General features: G+C 37.4%; 1 protein-coding gene across 6 annotated transcripts in view; it reads right to left on the reverse strand.

The window, feature by feature from the left end:
• NAV3 (neuron navigator 3) overlaps nucleotides 1-27,303 on the reverse strand; it is a 566,501-nt gene that overhangs the window by 115,810 nt on the left and 423,388 nt on the right. For all 6 annotated transcript variants that reach the window (XM_087449152.1, XM_087449151.1, XM_087449150.1 and 3 more), the window contains one exon: nucleotides 19,856-19,975. In XM_087449152.1, the coding sequence (XP_087305278.1) occupies nucleotides 19,856-19,975 (120 nt within the window). The remainder of the gene's footprint in view (nucleotides 1-19,855; nucleotides 19,976-27,303) is intronic.

Here is a 27,303-nt window from a genome sequence, read left to right on the forward strand (position 1 = left end):
TGAGGGAGAGCAGCCTAAGGTTCTTGGAATGACAATGCCAAGGAGGGGTAGCAAGTGGTCTAGAGTGACAGCAGGGGCTTCAAAACTGGATGTTTTTAGGGAGGAGCGGGGAGTGAAAATGGGTAGAGGATGGAAGGCGTTTAGCCTCCACGCAGGCCCGGTAGGAGGAGGAGGGTTGGGGGGAAGGACTGTGGGAGTCAGAGGCCGCAGGGGAGGGGCAGCTCACAGTGGAAAGAAGCTGAAGTGCGGAATTGAGAAGAGACTACTGAGAGAGGCAGTTCCAGCTGACTGTGGGTTTGAATTCCAAGAAGCACAGTGAGAGCGTTTCCGGAATTGGGAAGGTATGGAAAACGGAGTTTAAAAAGGGAAGATTTACAGAACTCTACAGCTGTGGCAGTGTAGGAATGAAGGAGAGCTTCTTTATCATCACACTGAATGTATGTCAAACTTTGGACATACGTAACAACACAATCTATAAATCAAGCACCTTCTGTTAAAAGGTTAACAGTAGGAGAACTATATTATACACCACTTTTGTTTAATAATAGATGAACAGAAATCACACACAGCATGTCTACAACAAAATACCAAAGTATGCAACATATAACTTGATGCTCTCAAATTAAAACTTACCAGAAAAAGAGTTAACTGATCTGAAGGAACATGTTTTTCTTAAAACTTGTGCACAGACATTTTCAAAACAGGTCATTAATTTGACCAAACAATTAAGATAAAATGATTCATCAGTCCATACGTTTATTTTTGAAAATGGGCATATGCCAGGGAATGAGATAAATAGCAGCTAGGGAAATAGCTAATTAATGTTCTTGTCTTTAGGAAGTTTGGCATTTTATAGTGAAAAATTATCTTTGCAGTGTGGTCAGAGGCAGAAATACACAGTGTGGGTGACAGAGGGAAAGGAATGAGTGATGCGGAGGGCTCAGCACTGAGGATGCCTAATCGGGGAGGATAACTGGTTGCCCTACACCCTTCTCCCGGACAGGGAGAAACATGACCATTCCCACACAGGAACAACAGCACAGCACCTCAGACAAGCCTCCTCCCACATCAGGATCTGCCCCTATCAGATTTCTCATGCTTGTGAATAGGTCTAGGCTAGGGTTTTAAAAGAGAAAGCAGCAAGAGACAAGAGGAGTAAATGATGACGGCAAACAAGAGACTGTCGGCAAGACAGACAGCTGACATGGCTGAGAGGAGCGTCAGACAGAGAGCGCTCCCTTGGTCATGTCCTGCCACTCACACACCATGAAACGTTGCAGTCACCACCCAGGGGCCCTCAATCTGTGCTGAGCACCACGATCTGCGCCTGCACCAGGCTGGCCATGAGCCCAGCAGAGCTGGACTAACAGGCTCATTAGTTGTACCTATCCATGGGCAGAAACAAAAAGCATAATCGTGTCTGTTGACTGACCAATAGAGATTCCTTCAAGGAAAGAAGATTCCTGTGAGTCTGAATCAACCTCACTCTCAACATTTTATAATGCTATAGAGTTCATAACATATTAGAGATGTTATAACAATATAAATAACCGAATGATTCATATACACGTTAAACCAAGACTTATATAGCTTGATAGGTTCTCCTCTAAGAAAAAAAATCAAATTCTGACTCCTCTATTTCCTGCCTTATTGCCTTCCCTCCTCATACCTGCTTGCTTGTCACATGGATGCAATCTCTAAAATGCACCAGACTCCATTTACAATGACTAAATTGCCTGTGGTTCACAAGATTTTGAATTAGCCTATTTGTTATTATTGTGTGCATGTACTCAGTGAAAGTCATAAGACAAACAAGTTTGAGGTAATTAGATGGTGCTGATTGTACCTGCAGTATGCACTTGACTTTCATGATTAATTACGGCTTGAAGACTACATATTCTATTGTATTCTGTGAAACAGAGCATCACAGTAGGAGAAAAAACTCCAGGTCTCTAGTGACCACCAGTATCAATTGAACACTATTATCTTACCATGGGTCCAATATCTTGGAAAAACTCCAAGGCAGCAGCCGATCAAGAGTTATGATCTATTTCAGGTAGAAATTAAACTAATGGGAAAAAGTAAAATCTAAAATTAGTAATCAATACTGACACCCACTGTGTTAATGAGTTGCTGTCGTTACAATAACAATGGAATCAGAAGGTTAAGAAAAGTATCTTTTCAAAGTGTGGTGATTAAGCCTTTAATCCAAAGAGAACATTTATGCAGGTGAAAATTCATTTTAAAAGCATGTTTCAAGATAGAAAACATTTAAAAGTTAATTTAAGGCTCACTCTATATATCACACAGACAATTTAATTTTACAAAAGGGTTCCTATTGATCCTTAGAAAATGAGAGCAGGAGGCTGCATGACTGCCTGTCTGCTTGCTAAGGGGACGCCACACTCTCCTTCACTTTCTCCTGGGCTTTTGTCCCTTTACACCTCAACCCACACCATGTGAGAACCTACTATGGGAGAGAGACTTTTACGTTAGAAAAATCTTAGCTATGCTCTATCCCTAACCTATTCTAGTCTGAAATGTCAGTCAAGAAAGCTCATTTGGATACAATTTGAGATTCTATTGTCAACAGAATGGGGAGGAGGGGGCAGGAACACGTTCATAAGGTATTAAAATATAAACAAAACACATTTCGTATGGTTGCCTTATTTACAGCATGCAGAATACAATAATCACTCAGTCTCCACAGGGATTGCTTCCAGGACCCTCGCAGATACCCAAATCTGAAGATGCTCAAGTCCCTCATAGAAAATGGCATAGTATTTGCATATAGCCTGCGCACATCTTTCTGTGCGCTTTAAATCATCTCTAGATTACTTATAATACCTAATACAACGTAAATGCTATGTAAATAGTTGTTATACTATATTGTTTAGGGAATAATGACAAGAAAAAAAAGTCTGTACATATTCAGTACAGAGGCAAGCACTGTAGGACTTTTGATCTGAGGTTGGTTGAATCCACAGATGCAGAACCCGTGGATATGGAGGGCTGACTGCACAGTATCTTTGATTATGAATATAAAACACTTGGCACAGCATCTCTCATACAGTTAAACAAATAAAAGTCTCCTTCCCTTTCTCTACTGTCAGATGTAGAGAAGGGAGTAACCATCACTTATCCTGCATGGAATTGATGGAAAGGCCATTTGGTGGACAGACCTAACCACTTCTCCAGTGTTTTCTTTGAGGATGGTTCCATTCTAGATGTATGATCAGTGCACCAGGGTATCTAGCTATTCTCTAACTAAGTAAACAAGTCTCAAGTTTGTTTTCGTATTTGTAAAGAACTAAGGGTTTTTAAAATTAATTCAACACTGTATTCTGTGAAGAGAAGGCAAAAGGATAATTGTGCTTGGCACTATATGAGATACTATTTGTATGTTATCTTATGTATTTTTTATAATAGTCCTATTAAAGTAGGCTTGGGATGATGAAGCAGATATCAAATACCAAATATCAAACAACAAATACCAAAATATACTGCCTCCTTTTGCTGATAAAAATGTCATCAGTCATGAAAATAACGCATGGATCAACAGCAGGCTAATAAGACTTCAAGGAGATAGGATGCCATGCTTTGTTTTAAAGCATATTTCTTTCAAAATTGATGACTGTGGACTAATTTTTCCAAAGACCGTTTCAGGTACATAAGCTACAAATCTTAGTCTTTATATCTAAGGACCGCACACAGTCTATTCATTTAAAAATAAAAAAGCCTCTTTAGAATTCCTGTGCTAACCCACCCTTGCCCTGGCTGTAAGATTCAATGGCACGTCGGCTCTGCATGCTGTGACAGCTCCAGCTACAAAAGTATGACATTTCCTAATAACAAGGCACATTCACAGCTGGGCATTTCGAATGACGGTTTTATTTTAGAGTCAATTCTATCTGCTGCTTGGACACATGAGGGGGTGATTTGTGTGAATCTTACTCTTGATATATTTAGGGAATCACAGTTAAGACCTTTAACCTGAAAAATATTTGTTAGTATGATCAAAATTAACAATTTTCCATATATTTTGATTTTTCTAAATATTGCTGCCCATTTGCTAAAATGGTTAAATATTCAGATGACTGATACTATTCCACATTTTTTTCTGGGTGTTTTGTAGAGTTAAGGCAGCAAGTCTTATAGGGTCATCTTTTCATTTTCTCGGTTCTGTTCTATTTATTTATTATCTTGCTGCAGGGCTGCTAAGAGAGAAGCTATGGTTTTAAATTTAGAAGGACAAAAAGAGTGAGTTACAGCTATCATACTCTTTACTTTACCTCCTAATAGAAATAGAGTTTGATTTAGTACAAACAGAATGAGATTATTATGGCTGAATTGTGTTCCTCCCACCAAAACTCCTGTGTTGGAGTCCTAACTGCCAACACCTCAGAATGTGAGCTTATTTGGAGATAGGGTCTTTATAGAGGTAAATTAAGTTAAAGTGAGGTCATTAGGCTGTGTGCTAATCTAACATGACTGGTGTCCTTATAAAAAGGGGACATTTGGACACAGACACACACAGAGAAGACAATGTAAAGACATAGAAAAACAGCCATCTACAGATCAAGCAGAGAGGCCTAGAACACATCCTTACCTCACGGTCCTCAGATGGAGTCAAACCTGCCAACACTGGATATCCTACTTCTAGCCTCCAGAACTGTGCAACAATAAATTCCTATTGTTTAACCCACTCAATTTGTTGGTATTTTGTTACTGCAGCACTACCAAACTAATGAAAGAAAAAATGTCAGGCTGAAGAATGGCCTAGAACAGGAGTCAGCAAACTGTGGCTGTGGACTAAATCCAAATTGTAGACCTGTGAGCTGTGCATTTTTAAATAGTTGAAAAAACGTGTGGCAATTTTTTCCTCTCATATCTAAGTATGTCCACAATTTCTTGATTTTGCCTTTTACCCTACAAAGCCTAAAATATTTGCAGTGTGACCCTATCCAGAAAACGTTTGCTGACCCCTGGCCTAGATAAGAATCAAATTGAGTTCAGTTCCAACTTTACCATTTAATTATTGAAAGTTCAGTTAACTTAATTGAGCTTTCATATATTTATATAGGGCTTTTAACAACTTGCTCAATTTCACAGAATTAGTATCAAGAAGTAAACAAAAAATGAAGAATGTGAAAAAACTTAAAAATGTAGAAACGTCTATACACATATAATTGTAGTTTTTTTCAGAAATATTAACATAAATTATATATATACCAAATTTTACAAATCTGTAGCTTTACTCCATAAATTTTCTAAACTCTGAGATGAGTTCTGTGCTGTTTTAGATACAATCAAAATATACTTTAAGCAGAATCTCTGAAGAAAATTGCCATCAGATATCCTAGTATTATACTTTGCTATTTAAATTTCTGGTTTGAGTGCCTTGGTCAAAATATTTTTAAAAGATCACCAGTTAGACAGCCTGGAATTTGGTAAGCAAACAGAAGCCAATAGCATATCAAATTAACACACTGTATGCCTTAAACTTACACAGTGTTATTGTCAATTATATCGCAGTAAAAAAAAGAAGCAAATAGCCATATTCTGGATGGTATGGTTTTGAAAGAAGTTCACACATCATAAATTCTCTTCCATAATGCCTTTAAATGTTAACAACCTTATATACATGCTTCTTTTTCTACCTACAGAAAGCATTATATTTATATGTTCATTCATTTAAATATACATGAATTGAGCATATCAGATTCTGTGCTAGATGCTAAGAATATAAAGTTAGATGATACGGAAAAATACTTTCCAGACAATGTGGACAACATAATACAAAGATGCACAAGATGAAATGGGGTTTCAGGACAACAGATGGATATTTTTGACAAGAACTGCATTTGAAACTGGGGGTACCAGGATGAATAGGACACAGTCCCTATCCTCGGATACTTCATAGGCTTCTGGTAGAGACAAGACACATAGAGTCTTCAAAAAGATAGGGTAAATTATCAGATTGATGTACGCCTAGTGCATAGAGAGGGGACACTGAGCCTACTAAGGTTTTGAGGAAAGTTCACAGAGGAGACTACACCTGAAGTGAGTCTCAGAGAATAGGAATTATGAAGAAAGACAATAGGAATTCCAGGTTGAGTATGGGATTCCAGGTCTAAGCAAAGGCATGAAACATTAGATTAGGGGGAGGGCAATAAATATTTCAATATTTTCAAAGCACTAACTGTGAGGTCAGGCAAGGAAAAGATGAGGTAAAGCTCTCAGTCAGAAGTCGGGATACCCAAGTTTGGAACAGAAGAAGAGAGGGAGTAGAAAAAGGGTGCAATGGTAATTGTATAGATTAAGCATGTTAAAATGTAAGTAAAGACTCAGGCAGTTACGATGTTTTTTTTGCTGTGGTTCCAGAATGTCTATGTGATAACCTGTCCAAACTAGTGACTCTTAGGAACTTTGCAGAAGCTTGCTTCTCCCGCACTGAACTTGAACCTTGGACTGAGAGTGAGTTGCAGTAATGAGAGGAGAATCAAGCCCACTCATGCAAAATACCACAGCCAAGCCAAGAGACAAAGGGAACCGGACACTGTTACGCACAGCCACATCCGAATCCAGAGCTACCTATGGACTTTTCAGTTATGGAAACAATGCATGCCTTTTTTTCTTAAGCCAGTTTTAATTCGGTTTTCTGTCCTCAAAAGAGGCCTAATAGTGTAACTAGTTGTTACTAATAGTTTATTCATTTTTGTAAGTATAAAAATGAGGCTAAGAGTTATATAACTTTCCAGAGTCACACAACCAGCCAGTGCTTAGCCGGGATCAGAAGCCAGGAATCCAAACTCCAAACCCCTTTTAAATAACCAATTATGCTAAATTCTATCTCACAGTACTATATTTTCTCCAAATGTATACTGCTTATGATTTACAGTGATGTATAGACTTGTAATCAGTGAGCACATGGCAGATATATGGGGCAAGTAGGTAGAGGAGAAATGATGGTTCTGATTAGATGGACTCACACCTGGTTGCCAGGGTTAGAGGATCCAAATAGGGGGAAAAGCTGAGAATCTCTGTGTTTAGTACTATGTAACCTTGGCATAATTACCCTCTGGTCAGCCCTCAGCTGTACCGTGTGTCCCATCCAGACTCCATTTCTTTTCCTCTCCTCAGAGAATAATCTCCAGTCTTAGTACTAAGATAGAAAAGGGGTGGTTGCCCAGTTATTCACAGGCTGGGTTGGGCATCTGGGGTTCTGACTGCTTCTTAAAAACCTTTAGATCAATTCCTCCTGTTTTTACTCACATTCATCCCTACATCCTAAGGTAACCAATCTTAAAATTCCCAAGCCTTTGGAGTTCTTGTGGTGTAAATTGCATTGCTTCTTGACTTTACCCATGGGGTGCTCAGTGCTTTCCCGGGGCTGTAAATTATTACCTTCTGTCTTGCGACTCGCACAGCTTTCGTGCTATTGTTGCCTTCTTTACACTCGCACAGCTTTCTTGCTATTGTTGCCTTCTTTACTCTGGCCCTTGTGGCTTTATATATTTAAAAAACTCTTTTCACTAATATATTTGGAGAGTTTCAGTTGCAGTGGAGCTGGTTTATATCTGAATATTAAAATATCTCTGCTATAAAGTCAACTGCACCAACATATTCTAAAAACTTAGTAGTTAATTGGAATTGGAACAGCATTTCTGTGGGTTTTTACTGTGATCAACCTGTTCTAGCCACTAGCCAATCAAACTGGCTTGGAGAAGGAGGTCAGGGAACAACCAAATTACTTAGTCAAAACTGAAGCTGGATAGGATTTCAAAATTTAGAAAAATTTATTAAGTGAATCCACTTACTTGTTTCACTTCACCGGGTTTTAAATCCGACTCGGACATTTACTAATGGTGTGACCTGGAGCAAGTTATTTAGTCCCTTTGTGCGGTGGATGCCTCATTTGCAAAAGGTGATAATTATAATACCAAGTACAGAAGGTGGTTATGAGGATAAAATTAGTTAATACATGTAAAGTACTTAGAAACCATTTCATTGGTTTCTGCTTTTATGTATATTTTCTTCAGGTTTAATTTACTGTTCTTTTCCAAATTGGAGAATTTCTAACTTCTTGGAAGCTTAGCTCATTGATTTTCAGTCTTTCTTGTTTTTTGGGTTTAAAAAAAAATGTGTTTAAGACTATAAATTTCCCTGTAAGCATGATTTTTAGCTGCATCTCACAAATTTTAATATGCAGTATTTTCCTTATCATTCAGTTCAAAATATTTTCTAATTTCCACAGTGATTTCTTCTTTTACCCAAAGTTATTTGGAACTGTATTTCCTAGTTTCCAAACATACAGTGATTGTCTAATTATCTTTTTTGTTAATGATTTCTAGCTTAATTGCACTGTGGTCCAAGAACATACTCCATAGGATTTCAGTTCTGTGAAATTTGTTGGGACTTATTTCATGGCCCAACACATAGTCTTTTTGTAAATATTCAATGTGTACTTGAAAAGAATGTGAATTCTGCCATTCTTGGCTCTGGTGTGCTATATATGTCAATTAGGTCATGCTTCTTATTGTGTGGTTAAAATCTTCTATATCTTTATTGTTTTGTGTGTGTGTGTGTGTGTGTGTGTGTTTGTCTTATAGGCACTCAATAAAGAAACTATTGTTATAATTATTTTTACTTTTAGCTACTAAATATTTGGGCTGTCAAGTGGACGTTGCTTGTACAAACTGTCTGGGATCAGAGTAGAATATATCATTAGAGAAACAAAGGACAGCATTGTCTTCTGTAAGAAACAAGGCACCTCTAGACAGTTAGCTTGAAGAAGAAGCATAGTTTCAGCCGGCATCGTGGCTTAGTGGTAAAGTTCAGCACGCTCTGCTTTGGCAGCCTGGGTTCGTGGGTTTGGATCCCAGGTGCAGACCTACACCACTCATCAAGCTGTGCTGTGGTGGCAACCCACATACAAAATAGAGGAAGTTGGGCACAGACATTAGCTCAGAACCACTCTTCCTCAAGCAAAAAGAGGAAGATTGGCAACAGGTGTTAGCACAGAGCCAATCTTCCTCCTCGCCGCCCCCCCAAAAAAAGTCAATAGAGTTTACATCTATCTTGTCAGCAGGAAAACCTAACTGACAAAACATTTTAAAATTACAACAAACTCATGAATCCTAACAGTTTACAACATGCTAGATACTTAAAATTAAAAAATCTAAAATAAAAATAAATTATAAAAATTAATCTTAAGGAATGAGATTTATATGAAAAAATTAAATTCCAAATGTACATATGTATATAAATACACACACGTATATAAACACACACATGCATATATGTGAAGCATCCTCTTCTAGTAACTTGAAAATTCTATCATTTTGGAAAAAAATACTTGGGTATAGATATACAACCAGATCAGGTAAGATTCTGCTAATGACTTTGCCAATAAAATCAGAAATTTGAAGAATGTCTTAAACTTAATGGTTGATTATACAAACTCCCTAGATATAATTTATTCCAGATGATAGAATAGCATGCAATCATTAAAAGTCATATTTTAAAATAAGTAAAATTGGTGCAGCCATGATGGAAAATAGTATGAAGATTCCTCAAAAAATGAAGACCATATGATCCAGCTTTTTCACTTCCGGGTATTTATCCAAAGCACATGAAAACACAAATTCAAAAAGATATATGCAACCCTACGTTCACTGCAGCATTATTCACAATAGCCAAAATCTGGAAACAACCTAAGTGCCCATCAACGAATGAATGGATAAAGAAGATACGGCGTGTATATATATAATGGAAAACAACTCAGCCATAAAAAATGTGAAATCTTGCCACTTGCAACAACATGAATGGACCTTGAGCGTATTATGCTAAGCGAAATAAGTTAGATGGAGAAAGTCAAAAACTGTATGATTTCACTCATATGGGGAAGATAAACAACAACAACAACAGGGGGCCGGCCCCGTGGTGTAGCAGTTAAGTGCACGCATTCTGCTGCTGGCGGCCCGCGTTCAGATCCTGGGTGCACACCGATCCACCACCTGTCAAGCCATGCTGTGGCGGTGTCCCATATAAAGTGGAGGAAGATGGGCACAGATGTTAGCCCAGGGATAGTGTTCCTCAGCAAAAAGAGGAGGATTGGCATGGATGTTAGCTCAGGGCTGATCTTCCTCAAAAAAAAAAAACAACACAACAACAACAACAAACAAACTCATAGACACAGAGAATAGATCAGTGGTTACCAGAGGGGAAGGGGCATGGGAGGAAGGTTAAAGGGGTAAAATGGCACATGTGTACAGTGACGGAAATATAATGATGTACACCTAAAATTTATATACTGTGATAAACCAATGTTACCTCAATAAAAAATTAAATAAAAAATAATATTTAATACTATGCAGTAGTGTTCACTATGTAAGTTAAGTGACGAAAGCAGCATAATATATTGTACAGATGGAATAATCCAAACTGTGTAAATAGAGAGGGTGAGGAAGCCTGGGAGAAAATACATCAAAGCAACATTCTTGGTTGTTCTGGGGACAGGAGAATTATGGATTATTTTTAGATTCTTCTTTATACTGTTATTTATTCTGTGAATTTTTCTCAATAATCACAGAAAAGGCTTATAATAACAAACTAACTTTAATTCAGAAAATAAGCACTCATTTGTAATGAACACACTTTCATTTGCAACTTATCTGAAAAAACATATGGAAGCTCTGTTAACGCTTAAAACAATCCAGCTCATTGCAAATAACTTTAACAATTTCAAACACCAATTAAGTCAAGCAGGAAAAAAGAACATAAACAGAGCACATATGACTCTGATAAGTAAGTCCATGCCACCCGCTCTATAGAGCTGGAGTCAGGAAGATGCGGAATTGATCACCTGTCCGCCAGAAGCCCTCAACTTAATGATTCCAAGTTCAACGTCTCACTCCATTAGTTAGCCTATTAAAAAAAAATTCCTCTCCAGTTCTTGCAGAGAACAAAACAAGTGTTTCATGTATAGATGCAACTTCTTAAATCAAATTAAACAAATTAGCTGACACAGTCTCTCATGTTTTATTGCTATTTGTGGGAAAAAAAAAAATCATGTAATATAAAAGACCCAAACCGCTTTTCCCTCCCTGTAAGTCCTCTTTTAGTATTTTCTGTATATAAGTTGAACATATTTTTCCTCTTTCCATTCTTCTGTTATTTTCTTTAGTATGTTAGAAATAGATATTTCAACAGACATTAGATTTCAAGACTATGATAGGTTTACATATATAAAAGAACAAAACACTGCTAAATTGCTTTACTGGTACTAACAAACTAGCCACTCTTTAAGAAGCTCTAACACATGTGAAAACATTGTTCTGTTAGTTGTGTTTTTAGATTTATCTACAATCTGCGTAGAACTAGAATATGATTACGTACTCAAGGAACTTACCAACATTTATGAAACTGAATAAAAAGGAAGATCTGTTTATATTTTACAGAACGTTTAGACCAAAAGGGAAAAATGAAATAATTTACAAAATCAGAAAATGTCTTCCAGGCGTGATAAAAACCTTTATCTAAAGTAACAATTTTATGAATAATAGTAAGAGCACAAGGACCGAATTCAAATCCTGCCATTACCATTTATTCACAAAGCGTCTACAGGCAAGCTACCAGACCTAAGAACTCTTGTCTCACTCACAAAGTGGCAGGAATAAGCTCACTTCACAGGGCTGTTGGAAAGATAAAATCATGTATTTAAGTAATATGGCTTGTCAGTTACACATAATAGTTCCTCAATACTGATAGCTACTATGCTATTTTTATTACAACAAACTTGACTCCTCTTCATCATCACCATCTTTGTAAGATTCAGTAGCAAACTGTTTTGGAGGGAGATAAAGTAAAAATACTACATAACTAAAAGCACTGGGGACCCTCCCTTGTATTGGAAGATTAATTCTATGATGGTAAAGTTTAGCTTTGGTCAAGTTTAATGTCAGGAGCAGTCTTATAAAGAGGTGGGAGAGCTTAGAGCCACTTGTACGTACATTCTGAAAGACACTAAAAGGTCTCCCAATCAAAAATATCTACAACTTGGGCTAGTTGCACTGTCCAAGCATCCTTTGAATCTCAACGGCTTTCCAGGCTTTAATCCTCTCTGTTCTAGTGCCCTTCTAACATTAGACCTCTGAGTACAAGGCCCACAGGACCGAGCACAATGCTTGGCAGAGGGTAGGTTCTCAATATACGTGTACAGTGTGAATTAATTCTATGAGGGATATTAGGTAAAAGTATTGGCGGCTCATTATTCACAATGAGGTCAGTTAACTCGGAGAACCCGGACACAGGAGAAAAGTTCAGCACCAGTTCATAAGCCTGCAATGGTGAGCAGGTGCCAAAGGGAAGTTGAGAAGGCAAACAAAACTTTTTCTACTTCCCCAATGTTTTGCATTGGTAACTCTCTACTTAAAGTAAAGAAATGAGGGCAAAAAAGGCAGGCCATTTGATTATGAAATAAAATAATTATATTTACTTATCTATTTGCATCTCAGTCCATTAATATTTTTTTCTGTTGGCTTTTAATTACTACAGAAAGCCAGTAAGCTAATGAAGGAAACACTTAAGAGATGGGAATATACTGATTCTGTGATTATGCTGGAACAAATCAACACAGAATAGAATGAATTATTAGAGTGTACACAGACTAGTGACAAGTATCATGAATCTGACCGCTGGAGATATTAGTCTCTGTTTCCTTGGCTTCTCCTGTTTGGAGAAGTCATAGAAATATCAAAGCCCTCCTACCCTTAGAAATGACCTCTCACTCGATTTTTTGAGAATCTGTCATGACTGCCTTTATAGAGGCAGCATAATTTTCTGTACATTGATAACAACTGTAGGTTTAGGGTGAAGGGATCTAAAATATACCACTGTGAAAAGTTATGCCTTTTTTCCTGAACTCCCCTTATTTGCCTAAAAGCAGAGCATCGCAAAAGAATTCATCTGTCGTAAATCTTCCCCTTGGGAGTTGGCAACCAGAGAAGATTGGCTCCTATCACCAGAGACGAGAAGTAGGGATAAGAAATCTCCTAAACAGACACTCTCACAAAGATATCATATCTCCCATCTCTTCTTCTAAGGGCCATTTATCTTTCCTAAAAGTCATTTGTTTTCCCATGAGTGCCCTTCTCCCACTCCTCTTCCCCATTAAGGTGGGATATGAGCCTCGAATTTTAACCACCTCCTCGAGTCACATTTTCTGTGAACTCCCGCACTCATACATATGTGAATAAAAATTTGTCTTTTCTCTTGAAAATCTGTCTTTGTCAGTGTAATTTGCATGCCCTCAACCACTAAACCTAACAGGGTGGAGGAAAGGTTTTTTTCTCCACAACAAGGGATTCACTATGACTAGATGTTTGGGCCCAGGCTTCCCTTAATATATTAATGAGATGTAATGACTGATAACCTTAGAGGCATGTAAAATCATGACAATCCCTTAATGCCTTTCACAAACTGTTTCCTCAACTGTAATTTCAGCATGTGGATTGCAATATCACAAATCAAATAAATCTGTCAGTTAGTACAATACAAAAATCATAATTTCTATGCTGTATTATGATTTTATATATTCAAAAAGTCATAATTGAACATGCAAAAATCACTTTAAAAATATAAATGGTTAAATTGATTAGTTTATAATTGAAATTAACAATCAGTATATTTAGGAATATATTTTAGATAACATTGTAATAGACAATCCAGAACAAACCTGGAAAAGGTATCTTTGTTACTACACTTTGTGTAATTTTTGTCCACATTCAATAAAGAATTTGGTACCTGGAGCTTTATCTTCCTCTCCTTTGAGGCTCATTTTGTCATCATATTGACTTAATGGTCACCCGGAGAAATCATCTATATAACTGAGTTTTGACTTCTATGACCACTCTACTTTAGTAACTCACGCTATAACTTGTACATTGCATCATCAGCCGGGAGACCTCTACATCTCAAATGGTAAACTACATTATTTTATTTTTTGACATAAACCTTTACTTAACTTCACTTGCCCACGGAATCTGACACTGTTGCCTATTCCTTCTTCTCTCCATTTCAAAAATATCAGTTAACCCTATTTGTTCCTCAACTTCATGTTAGAGCTGATTTCTCTGTCTCTTCGAAGGCTACTCTTCCTTTATTAACTTGCTGAATGTCAAGGGTTCATTCTCAGGGCTTATTTTCTCACCCACATCCCAGATACAAATGGGCTCTTGGCCTGCACAGTGTTGAGTCACACAGTGGTTTAAAGAATATTGATTAGTTACTGACATGATGGACCTCAGGCAGGCCAGAGGCCAGCTCCACTGAGGGATGCTATGGCTGGGAAACCGACCTTAGATTTGTTCTGTCTTGCATTAAAAACTTGGAAATGTGCTCAGATAGTTCTTCCACAGTTATCTGCACCTGGTAGGCCAGCTTCTCACGATGCTGGCGTTCTCATTCTGTACGCAGCTATCAGCACCAGCGTTCCTCTGTGGGAAACTTGAAGGATCGAGGAAGTTTACACGACCATACGTGAGAATGTTCATCTCTTGCTGTATATAAGCTTCTCTGTAATTTCCTAGATTATCTGTCATTGAAGAAGATATATATCTTTAACTACCTATTGATCTTGCAGATCTGTTAAGACAGTTACCAATATTTAAAACTTGGGAGATTTCTCACAAAAGTCTAGACTCTTGACTTCACTTGAAAAATTAATTCCTCGGCCCTCCTTTCCAAGTTTGTGCATTTCCACAGGCAGCAGCCTGTAGAGCTGAGAGGGCTGCCCCCTTTGGACTGGTCAAGTTTACCACATCCCTTCTGCTTCATTCATTTCATGTGATCTTCCTGATCCTTGTAGGATCTGAGCTTATGATGCACATACTACATACACTCACTACTTTAATCCAGTACTTATGCAATGAGTGAACCTCCAACGATAAAACCACCTGAGAGTTACACAGTGTTATGAACTGCTTGTGTCACCCCAGATTCATATGTTGAGTCCCTAACTTCCAATGTGTATTGGAGATAGGGCCTTTACACAGGTAATTAAGGTTAAATGAGGTAATAAATAAAAAGGAGGACCTATTCCAATGCAACTTGTGTCCTTATAAGAAGAGGAATAGATGTGACAGATCTCTCTCTTTCACCCTGAGAGAGTACAGACTGAAGGCCACGTGAGGAGACAGGGAGAAGGCGGCCATCTATAAGCCAGAAAGAGATCCCTCACCAGAAAATGAATTTTCCAGCACTGTAATCATGGATTTGTAGCCTCCAGAATGCTGAGAAAATACATGTCTATTGCTTAAGCCATCCAGTTTGTGGTATTCTGTTATGGCAGCCCGAGCAGAGTAATACACACAGACCAAGCCCAAGTTCCTCTAGAAATGGTGTCCCCACTTCTGCTCTTCAGCTGGGTGCACATCTTCCTTCACCTGGACTTTTACAGTCACTTCCTAAGCAATCTACCTGTCTTTGTGTCATCTCTCTTCAATATTTGCTGTGGGAGAGTTTTTAAAAATACAATGATTATAACATGTGTTCTTGCTTTGAAATTAAAAAACAACTAATTAGTAAAATAGCTCCCAATTACTACAGGTCCAAACACTCTAGAATGGCCCTCCAGATCCTTTGTCTCTTGCCATCCCTGCCCACATTCCCAGTGCACTAGCAAAATCACACTATTAATGGCTCTGACAAAGACTCTCTCCTTGACCAAACTTTGGTCAGGGTCCTTTCATGACTTTTCTCATCTAGGCTTTGACCTTGGCCACTGCTGGGCCTGTGTAGCCCACTTTTAGTAAGAGTCCTGCTAGGTCAGTTCAGAGAGTCCCCTACCTTGATATCTGATCACCTTTGATATCTGGTCTAATTTCCCATCCTCTACCCTCAGTACCTGATCACCTGGCCTGCCTTCAGCAAGAATCCTGTTGAGTGGGTTTAGCAAGAATCTCCCTACCCTGATATCTCCTCTTAGTACTGTTCCATCCACTGACCCCCACATTCTGCTTGTTGACTACAAATCCCCACTTGTCCTTGCTGTATTCAGAATTGAGCCCAGTTCTACACTGAAGTCTCTTTTCCTCTATTGCAATAGTTCTTTATCAAATCTGTTTTTATGGCTTTAACTACCGTCCACCTATTGTTTTCTTTAACATCTCCTTAAACCAAATTCTACGCCTCTATGCTCTCACTCCCACATTCCTTCTGATTTCTCCCAGGTTATACGTCAAAGAGTCTTGTTTTTTCTTTATGGCCCTGTTTAAATCACACTGCTTTTTGAAGTCTTATACTCCCAGGTAGAAATAATTATTTGCTTTTGGTGCTTCTAGGGTACTTTGCATACACATCTATTATGACTTGGTCAATTTTATTATCACTTTATTTTTTGTTTACATTATTCTCTCTGACCATTAAACTCAGGGCCTTTCACCTTTATTATTTTGTTTTATTTCTATCCAAGGTGCTATTATGATGTCAGGCATTTAGGAGTAATTATATATTTATTAATCAGATATCTGTTAATGCTAGCATAGACAGTGTCAGAACAGTAATAGGAGTTAATAAAGGCCAAAACAACAACCATTCCCCAACTTCACCCCAAAATTACCTTTTAAATATAGCACAACCCAACTATATAATAAGTGTGTGTGAATTAGGATTGACATTATTATAACCAGAGCAAAATGGATAAAACCCATTTTTTTATTGATGTCATAATAGTTTATAACATTGTGAACTTGTAGTTGTACATTATCGTTTGTCAGTCACCATGTAAATGCGTCCCTTCACCCCTTGTGCCCACCCCCCACCCCCCCTTCCCCCTGGCAACCGCCAAACTCTTCTCTCTGTCCTTGTGTTAGTTTATCTTCCACATACGAGTGAAATCATGCGGTATTTGTCTTTCTCTGTCTAAGCCCACACATTTTAACTGTCTGTTGTGAATTTATTTGTGAAGTTCCCAGAGAGTCTCCAACGTGTCTACAAGGATTAGTCCCATTTTGTAATCTTTCTTAGGTTAATAAGGAAATGAGGTTGGTGTTGGATTGATATGGAAAGTAAAGGAACTGAAATACCCTTGGGTAATAAAATACTTAAAATACACTACAGTTGGTGTTGAAAGCCCTCCTCCTTTCTTTGGGGCCATTTCAATCTGCTGGGAAGAGGAAATCAGCTGTTCTCTATTGCCCACCACATTTAAACCAGAAGTTGGTCAAAAGGGAACACATAACCTTCACTATAGCAACACCAACAATTCAGGTCCACTGCTATTCCAGCCAGCTGGCTACTTTGCCATTATATAAGTGCATTTTCACTGATATAGTTTTTAGAAAGAATATCTAAGAAATATGAAAAATTAATAAAACACTGTCAATTTTTTTGGTTTTTAAGCTTTCTTATCAGTGAATTATCACAAGCCTTATCATTTACCAATTTACCAAAATGAACCAATCACTAATATGTTTCATTTTATTTAAAAGACCTTGACTAAGGTAGCTGGGAAACTGGAAGTATAGGAGGTAAAAGACCCAAGTCTTTGTACTACTATATCCACCAAATGAGGACAGCAGGCTAAATCAACATTTTAAAAAATATTATAGGGACAAATTACCATTATAGAAAACAAAGTGGAGGAATTCAGTGATGAAAAAAGCTTAAAGAGCACTGAATTAAATAAAGTTAAGAAAGTTTTATTTTGAACTGCGAGACTTCTCAGTACCTTTTTTGAGTACAACCAAACAAAGAGGTATTACCTTATAGCCATTCTTGCCTATCCTATTTGGAATGGATATCAGAATTAAGAAAATTTTATGAAACAACATCTTGTATAAGGAGGTATTTTAAAATAACAGAAGGACTTACACAACTATAATATTTAAGACTATCCATTTTAAGACAATATATACATCCGGAATCACTTCCTGAATATAAAATTTTAAAAGAACTTCAGACTTATCTATAACAAAGGAGTAACTCCTATCTCTGCTGATAGTAGGATTTTTGCTGTGACCTTATTGCTGCTTAATTTATACAAGTGACTAAAGTAGTCTTTTGTCTTCCTCAAATTATAATTCTTTCAAAAACCTTTCATATAATTTAAAGTATTAAGGACTTGGTCATTTTTTATGTTTAAAAGTCATGTTAAGTGTTTATGTTTTTACAGGCCTGGCATCTATTTGTCAGTCTTTAGATAGTGGTTCGTGAACTCCGTGTACATAAGAATCGCCTGCAGGAAGGGTTAAAGCTCAGCTTGCTGGCCCCCGCACCCAGAGTTTCTGGATCAGTAAGTCTTGGATGGAGCTGAGAATTTGCATTTCTAACAAGTTCCCAAGTGATGCTGATGCTGCTGGTCCTGAGACCACACTTTAAGAACCACTGCTTTCACAGGTCCCAATTTATTAGATGCATATCTGGGTCTTTCTGTTGGCCTGAGATTCCTCACCCAGGCCCCAATCTGGAGCCTTAAAGGAACAAAGAGAGCTGCTTATCCCAACTGTCTCCAAACTAAAGTCACCCTTGTGTTGATTCCTAGGTTCTGCCATCATAATCTCATTTCCCAAAGACCAGCAGATTTTCTCTCCTTCAATGTTTTCCACTGTTAGCTAACAATGTATAGGTCATTAGCTTCAAAATGTGGTCCACGCTTTGCATTTCTTCCCGTCTAATCACTGCTGCCTATTTTCCCATATAACTCATTCCCTCTCTTTCATAATATCCTTGCAGTACCTTGGCTCTTTCCTGGACTCATTTGCCTCTCTACCTAATAGGACCCTACTGCTAGCTTATGTGAATATATGAATATAGAGCCTATATTCATTCCTTTTTTCATTCACTCCACAAGCATTTGTTAAAGGCTCAACATACAATGAATATGACAAAAATTCTGCATTCATGGGCTTACATTATAATGGGGGAGATAGAAAGTCACCATGTAAACAAATAAGTAATTATGAAATATTCAAGGAGTTAAGATATCTATAGCATTTGAGTGAGGAGAAACTGAAGACTAATATCAGAATTCACTGTCTAGCCTTTGGAGCTGGTTGTACTAAAATGTACAATGAATGGTACACCATTCTTATTTCAGAATTTAGAAACATGAAGTCTTAACCTTTTGTCCTCTTCATAAATGCTGAATTAAATATCCACTCGAGACATTGATATATAGTAGTTCTGGGAATGGGCAATCCCTTCCTGCTCAAAATTCAGAGTGAAGAGGGGGCAAAATCAGGTCAGAAACATGTCTTACAACATTATTTTACAAAGACAATATCCTCAAACAGTGATGATTCTGACAAAATTGGCAAAACGATTTCTAGCAAAATAACAACTAATATATGGAAAACACACACACACACAGACTTTAAGCAATCTGAGACAATGATGAAAAATTAGCTTAAAGTAAGAGTTGTATGCTTTCAACAACACCCTCAAAAAAAGCATCAAGCTTAATGTATCTGGTAATTTGAAATATGTTTTAATCTTTACATCATTAGCCTCCAGGTAAATCTGATGGTATCTGAATTGAAAGAAATCTATCAGCCAGGGCTCTTTTCAAGTGAAGAATATAAGTCTATGTTTATAATTTTGCTTTTACAGATATTAAAAGTTGCCACCATGTAACCTGAAAATTTTTAAATATTCTCACCAGCAACACAATTTTTTTAGTATACAAAGCTAAAAATGTCTTGCAAGTGAAACCACCTTAATTTTCTAAATGTTCCAAAATAATTATTATTTATCAAAATAAAAAGTCCTTTGGTTTACACTGTAAAACTCCTAGGATCTCATTTATGAAATTGCCTTGTGCACTCCTCACCATCATGTATGCTGACTGCATTACCTGTCTGCATCCACTGTCACATCATGAACTCCTCTCTGGATGACATCCCTGGAAGATGCTGTGTCTGGTATTCGGTTCAGACTTCTTGTATACAGGTTGAGCCCTCCATCTGTCATGTACCTGAAAGTAAATGTCTAATTAATCAATAGAACATTAAAAAACCTCATCTGTATAATTTAACTTAATAAACAAACTGTTCACAATTTTCAATAATTATGCAAATATGCTTTGTTATAGTTTTTCTGTATAAACATTCTACTCACCAGGAAGAATTAGAATGTCTTTTCAACTTTATTAGGAAATCTGTCTTCCCTGCTGCAACAAGTAACTAGCCTATTATAAAACCTTCCTTTTTTCCTCTTTTGTTATCAATATGTTGAATGTAAAGATCTGTACACCGAAAACTATAAAACATTTCTGAAAGAAATTGAAGAAGACACAAAGAAATGGAAAGATATTGTGTGCTCTTGGATTGGAAGAATTAACATAGTTAAGATGTCCATACTTCCTAAAGCCATCTATAGATTCAATGCAATCCCTATCAAAGTTCCAACAACATTTTTCACAGAAATAGAACAAAGAATCCTAAAATTTATATGGAACAGCAGAAGACCCCGAATAGCTAAAGGAATCCTGAGAAAAAAGAACAAAGCTGGAGGTATCACACTCCCTGATTTCAAAATATACTACAAAGCTATAGTAACCAAAACAGCATGGTACTGGCACAAAAACAGACACACAGATCAATGGAATAGAATCGAAAGCCCAGAAATAAACCCACACATCTATGGACAGCTAATCTTTGACAAAGGAGCCAAGAACATAGATTGGGGAAAAGAAAGTCTCTTCAACAAATGGTGTTGGGAAAACTGGATAGCCATATGCAAAAAAATGAAAGTAGACCCTTACCTTACACCATACACAAAAATTAACTCCAAATGGATTAAAGACTTGAATGTAAGACCTGAAACTGTGAAACTTCTAGAAGAAAACATAGGCAGTACGCTCTTCGACATCGGTCTTAGCAACATCTTTTCAAACACCACATCTGAACGGGCAAGAGAAACAATAGAAAAAATAAACAAATGGGACTACATCAAACTAAAAAGCTTCTGCACAGCAAAGGAAACCATCAACAAAACGAAAAGACAACCTAAAAATTGGGAGAAGATATTTGCAAACCATACATCTGATAAGGGCTTAATCTCCAAAATATATAAAGAACTCATGCATCTCAACAACAACAAAACTAACAACCCAATTAAAAAATGGGCAAAAGACCTGAACAGACATTTCTCCAAAGAAGATATACAGATGGCCAACAGACACATGAAAAGATGTTCAAAATCACTAACTATCAGGGAAATGCAAATCAAAACTACAATGAGATATCACCTCACGCCCGTCAGAATGGCTATAATTAACAAGACAGGAAACAACATGTGTTGGAGAGGATGTGGAGAGAAGGGAACTCTCATACACTGCTGGTGGGAGTGCAAACTGGTGCAGCCACTATGGAAAACAGGATGGAGATTCCTCAAAAAATCAACGATAGAACTACCATATGATCCAGCTATTCCACTGCTGGGTATTTATCCAAAGAACTTGAAAACACCAATTTGTAAAGGTACATGCACCCCTGTGTTCATTGCAGCCTTATTCACAATAGCCAAGACTTGGAAGCAACCTAAGTGCCCATCAAGGGACGAATGGATAAAGAAGCTGTGGTATATATACACAATGGAATACTACTCAGCCATAAGAAACGACGAAATCCAGCCATTTGTGACAACATGGATGGACATTGAGGGTATAATGCAAAGTGAAATAAGTCAGAGGGAGAAGGTCAAATACCGTATGATTTCCTTCATTAAGTAGTAGATAATAACAACAATAAACAAACACATAGGGACAGAGATTGGATTGGTGGTTACCAGAGGGGAAGAGGGGAGGGAGGAGGGTGAAAGGGATAATTTGGTACATGTGTGTGGTGATGGGTTGTAATTAGTATTTTGGTGGTGAACATGATGTAGTCCATGCAGAAATAGAAGTACAATGATGTACACCTGAAATTTTTACAATGTTATAAACCAATGTTACCGCAATAAACAAAAAATTAAAAAAAAAAATATGTTGAATGGGCTTGTAGATAATATAACTCTTAGCAAAATAAGAGCAAGATAATTTCATGAGCAAGATACTGAGAAATGACTCTAGAAAGTTGGCTCCAGAAACCATGATCTTACCTACCATGCATTGCTGTCTAAGCTGAAGGACCACACTGCCTGCCCCACTTCCTGTCTCTGAGAACTACCTCTGTGCCATCGCAGGATCACCACCATTCTGCAGGGCTGCTAAACCCTCACAGTCATGTTCCTATTAGGTAATCTTGCTTCCTTGGCTATGGGGGAATAGACTAGGGTAGGTAATCTCCTACCCCCTCCTGGGCTAATCCAATTTTTCTCTCTGGAGAACTAAGATTAAGAGACAGTTAATCAGTCTTTCTATGTGGATAGAGTTGATGACACTGAAGACCCAGGAGCTGTGAGTATCTGTCTTCACCAGATGTCAAGCACCACAGAGAAAGCCGGTCAGCAAAGGAAGAACAATGACATAGATGCAGAAAAAAGAAGCAGAGACACTTGGCTGTGTGGTTTCAGCTTCACAAGTTGCCCTTGGGTTCTAGGAGATATCTCTACTTCTTTATAATCAGGTTTCCAATTTGCTTAAGCAAATTCAAGTTGATTTCAGTTTTTGGAATCAAAAAAATTAATCACAATCATATTTAATTGAAGATTGACCAAATAGTTAAAGCTAAGATTATGAAGTTGGCTAATTACCTACATGATTAGTAAATTCTGTCCTTATGAGTTGAAGGACCTTGAATAAGTTTCTTAAACTGTGCTTCAATTTCTTCCTCTGAAAACAGGAAGAATAAAATCTACTGCAGATGGATTTTATGATAACTAAAGGAGAAATATATAAAGCTCTTAATATGAGAACTCTATAAATAGTAGCTACTTGTTATTCACAATATCTCTCTATTTTTAGTTTTTTGAGGAATCTCATACTGTTTTCCATAGAGGCTGTACCAGTTTGCACTCCCACCAGCAGTGAATGAGGGTTCCCGTTTCTCCACAACCTCTCCAACATTTGTTGGTTTTTGTCTTGGTGTCTACAGCCATTCTGACAGGTGTAAGGTGATATATTAGCGTAGTTTTGATTTGCATTTCCCTGAGGATTAGTGATGTTGAATATCTTTTCATATGTCTATTGGCCATCCATATACCTTTTTTGGAGAAGTGTCTGTTCTTTTCCTCTGCCCTTTTTTTTGATCAGGTTGTTTATATTTTTGTTGTTCAGTTGTGTGAGTTCTTTATATATTATGGAGATTAACCCCTTGTCGGATATACAATTTGCAAATATTTTCTCCCAGCTGGTGGATTGTCTATTCATTTTGTTCCTGATTTCACTTGCCTTGTAGAAGCTCTTTAATCTGATGAAGTCCTACTTGTTTATTTTTTCTTTAGTTTCCCTTGTCCGAGTAGACATGGTATCCGAAAAGATTCCTTTATGAAAAATGTCAAATAGTGTACTGCCTATATTTTCTTCTAGGAGTTTTATAGTTTCAGGTCTCACCTTCAGGTCTTTGATCCATTTTGAGTTAATTTTTGTGAATGGCGAAAGCAGATGGTCCACTTTCATTCTTTTGCTTGTAGCTGTCCTGTTTTCCCAGCAGCATTTATTGAAGAGACTTTCCTTTCTCCACTGTATGCCCTTAGCTCCTTTGTTGAAAATTAGCTGTCCATAGATGTGTGGTTTTATTTCTGGGCTTTCAATTCTGTTCCATTGATCTGTGTGTCTGTTTTTGTACCAGTACCATGCTGTTTTGATTACTACTGCTTTGTAGTATGTTTTGAAGTCAGGGATTGTGATGCCTCCAGCTTTGTTCTTTTTTCTCAAGATTGCTTTAGCTATTCAGGGTCTTTTGTTGCCCCATATGAATTTTAGTATTCTTTGTTCTATTTGCGTGAAGAATGTCACTGGGATTCTGATTGGGATTGCATTGAATCTGTAGATTGCTTTAGGTAATATGGACATTTTAACTATGTTTATTCTTCCATCCATGTGCATGGGATGTCTTTCCATTTCTTTATATCATCATGGATTTCTTTCAACAATGTCTTATAGTTTTCATTGTACAGGACTTTCACTGCCTTGGTTAGATTTATTCCTAAATATTTTATTCTTTTTGTTGTGATTGTAAATGGAATTATCTTTTTGAGTTCTCTTTTGGTTAGTTCGTTATTAGCATACAGAAATGCAACTGATTTTTGTAGATTGATTTTGTACCCTGCAACTTGGCTGTAGTTGTTGATCATTTCTAATAGTTTTCCAATGGATTCTTTAGGGTTTTCTATATATAAAATCATGTCATCTGCAAATAGTGAGAGTTTCACTTCTTCGTTGCCTATTTGGATTCCTTTTATTCCTTTTTCTTGCCTAATTGCTGTGGCCAAAACCTCCACTACTCTGTTGAATAAGAGTGGCGAGAGTGGGCACCCTTGCCTTGTTTCTGTTCTCAGAGGAATGGCTTTCAGACTTTCCCCGTTGAGTATGATGCTGGCTGTGGGTTTGTCATATATGGCCTTTATTATGTTGAGGTACTTTCCTTCTATACCCATTTTGTTGAGAGTGTTTATCATAAATGGATGTTGGATCTTGTCAAATGCCTTCTCTGTATCTATCGAGATGATCATGTGGTTTTTAATCCTCGTTTTATTAATGTGGTGTTTCATGTTGATTGATCAACCCTATTTTCTTAATCAACATAAAGATATACAACTCTACCAGTACAGAAACTCCACGTTTTTTTAAAAAGCTTTATGGTGAAATATATCATGTTTATGCAAGTGTATAAACTGTGAGGTGCATATTAAATAATAATAAAAGTAATATCAACTTTCATGTGTCCATTGCCTGGCTTCAGAAATAGAACATTTCTGGGCTCTTCAGTGTCCCTACAGGCTCCTCCCAATCACATCCCCAACTCTCCTTCCAGAGATATCCACTGTCCTGGGTTTTGTGTTAAGCATTCCTTTACTTTTCTTTATGGTTTTATCACAATATTGTTTGGCATCTCATGATTTGAATTTTATATAAATTTAATCACACTATATGTATTCTTTTGTGGCTTTTTTCCTTCACTTAAAATTACATTTTTGCGAGTCATCTATCTTGATATGTATCATTGTGTTATTCATTTTACAGTTGTATAGCTCCATTTTTCAAATGCACTATAGTCTATTAATCCATTTAACTATTATGGACATTTGAGTTGTTTTTAGTCTTTCTGCTGTAACAATTCTGCATGAACACTTATATACACGTTGCCTTATGCTCACAGACAAGAGTGTGTACCTAAGGTCTATATCTAGGAAGGTCGTAAGAGATACATACACATATTCAACCTTTCTAGTCAATGCCAAATAGTTTTCAAAACAGTTTCAGAATAAACTCCTACTTGACTAGAGATGAAAATTCTCATTTTGGTTTTAATTTACAAGTTGCAGATTACCAAGCAGGTTGGTAATACTTTTACTTTGTTATAGGCCATTTATGTTTTGTCTGTGAAATGTCTGTTTAATGTCTTTTGCTCATTTTTCTATTGGATTTTATGGGTTTTTTTGTTTTGTTTTTTTCTTTCCTCACTGACACTAATCCTTTATTAGTTATACGTGTTGCATATGTTTGTGGCTTATATGGGGTTTTATCCTCATACTTTTCTCTTGCTTATCTTTATGTGAAATTAATTTTTCTGAATAAAAAGAAACTTGATATAGATACCTTTCTAACTTCACACAGTAACTGCTTCTGTCATTTTTATGTAGTGTTTAAAAATGTGGTAATTAGCTTCTTGAGATTTTGAACTCTGTTCCCATCTCCCACTTTTATCTGGAACTTCTCTACCTTCACCTTTATCGCCACATCCTGTTCAATTTGCTTCTACTCCCTGAAGTTTCCCTCACTGTGGGGTCCTTTCCTGGAAGGCAGCTGTTCCTAGACAGTTTAATAAATGCATGGGGACTAGACTGCTCCATTCCCCTCAGTCATGACCTTGGGCCCTTACTCTCCCTGGCTGGTCAAGTGGTCAAAACCCCTCCCAGCTTCAGCTGCTATCTTCAAATGGGTCCTAGTCAGTTTCTCGTGGCTATTTTGGGGCTCTTCTGTTCTCAGTGTTATCAGATGCCCCCCTGCTACCCTCTGTTTCTTCTTACATGGATACCGATCCCATGCTGGTCCTTTGGCTCTTGGTTGCTTGTCCCCAATTGCTCATACTTGGGGTTTGAGATGACACTTTGTCATCATCATTTTTGTGTAAATAATGATCTTTTTTTTTGGCTTTGCTATCTAGTTGCTTTGTCTGCTTTGGTGGGGATTTGGGAAGATCAAAACCTCTGCTTCCACTATATCTTACTAGAATTCTGTTTTTACATTCAATATCTCATACCAGCCACCATATGTTATAATTAGCTATTTTTCAATGACATGAACACACAGGGCATTGAATATGTGTGTGTGTGTGTGTGTGTGTGTGTGTTTTAACTTCAAAGGAACTCCAGTTCAGGACCTTCCTTTAGAGTAGCATAGACAATATTAAGAATTGTCCCCTAGGTCAAAAGTGCTAGCTAAGAAAACTATACTATAAATGAATGATTGCTGTGAACTTCTGTTCTGTTTGTTTGTAAAAAATCAACTCCTAGGAGAAATGTGTACAAGTAGACATGTAGACAATCTCACAGGGTCAGTATGTCATGACGGTTAAGAGAGCAGACTGGAGCCAAACTGCTTAGGTTCAAGTCCAGCGTTGCTACTTACCAGATGTGTGGACTCAGGCAAGTCACTGAAACTAGCTATGCCTCAGTGGCTTCATCTGTAAAATGGAAATAGTGACGAAACACTTGCTTCTTCTAGTTATGGTGAGATATAAATGAGTTAATGTATGTAAGATGCATAGAACATTGTCTAGCACATAGTAAGTGCTATCTAAATGTTGGATAGTGTAACCAGCTGTAACTCTCTTACCTTAAATATGAAACAAGTAGAAGCATTAAGATTAGGAATGTGTCATTTCCCACGTAGATCCTTTTACCTAACTCAGGCAACCCTGCCCTTTCCAATGTTATCATCACAAAGCTTACGAAAGGAGAATTGAAGGAGGAGCGAGGGAGAAGCAGCATTAAAATATCCACCTCCACTTTATAAAATGTCATTCCTCAGAATTCAGTTACCTTGTGCTTGGGTCATGTGACAAAGTAGAATTTTAGGTTATATTCTTGGCCCAACTGTTTACCACTGTGACACCTGCAGAAACTTCGATTTCCACCCAATTGAAATATGTGACTTTCTCCTCAATTTTCCAGCGTGTTCCTTTCTGCTTCATAAAT

The sequence above is a fragment of the Ceratotherium simum genome, chromosome 25, assembly GCF_057802395.1.
Source record: "Ceratotherium simum simum isolate JZ-2026a chromosome 25, ASM5780239v1, whole genome shotgun sequence".
Lineage (NCBI taxonomy): Eukaryota > Metazoa > Chordata > Mammalia > Perissodactyla > Rhinocerotidae > Ceratotherium > Ceratotherium simum.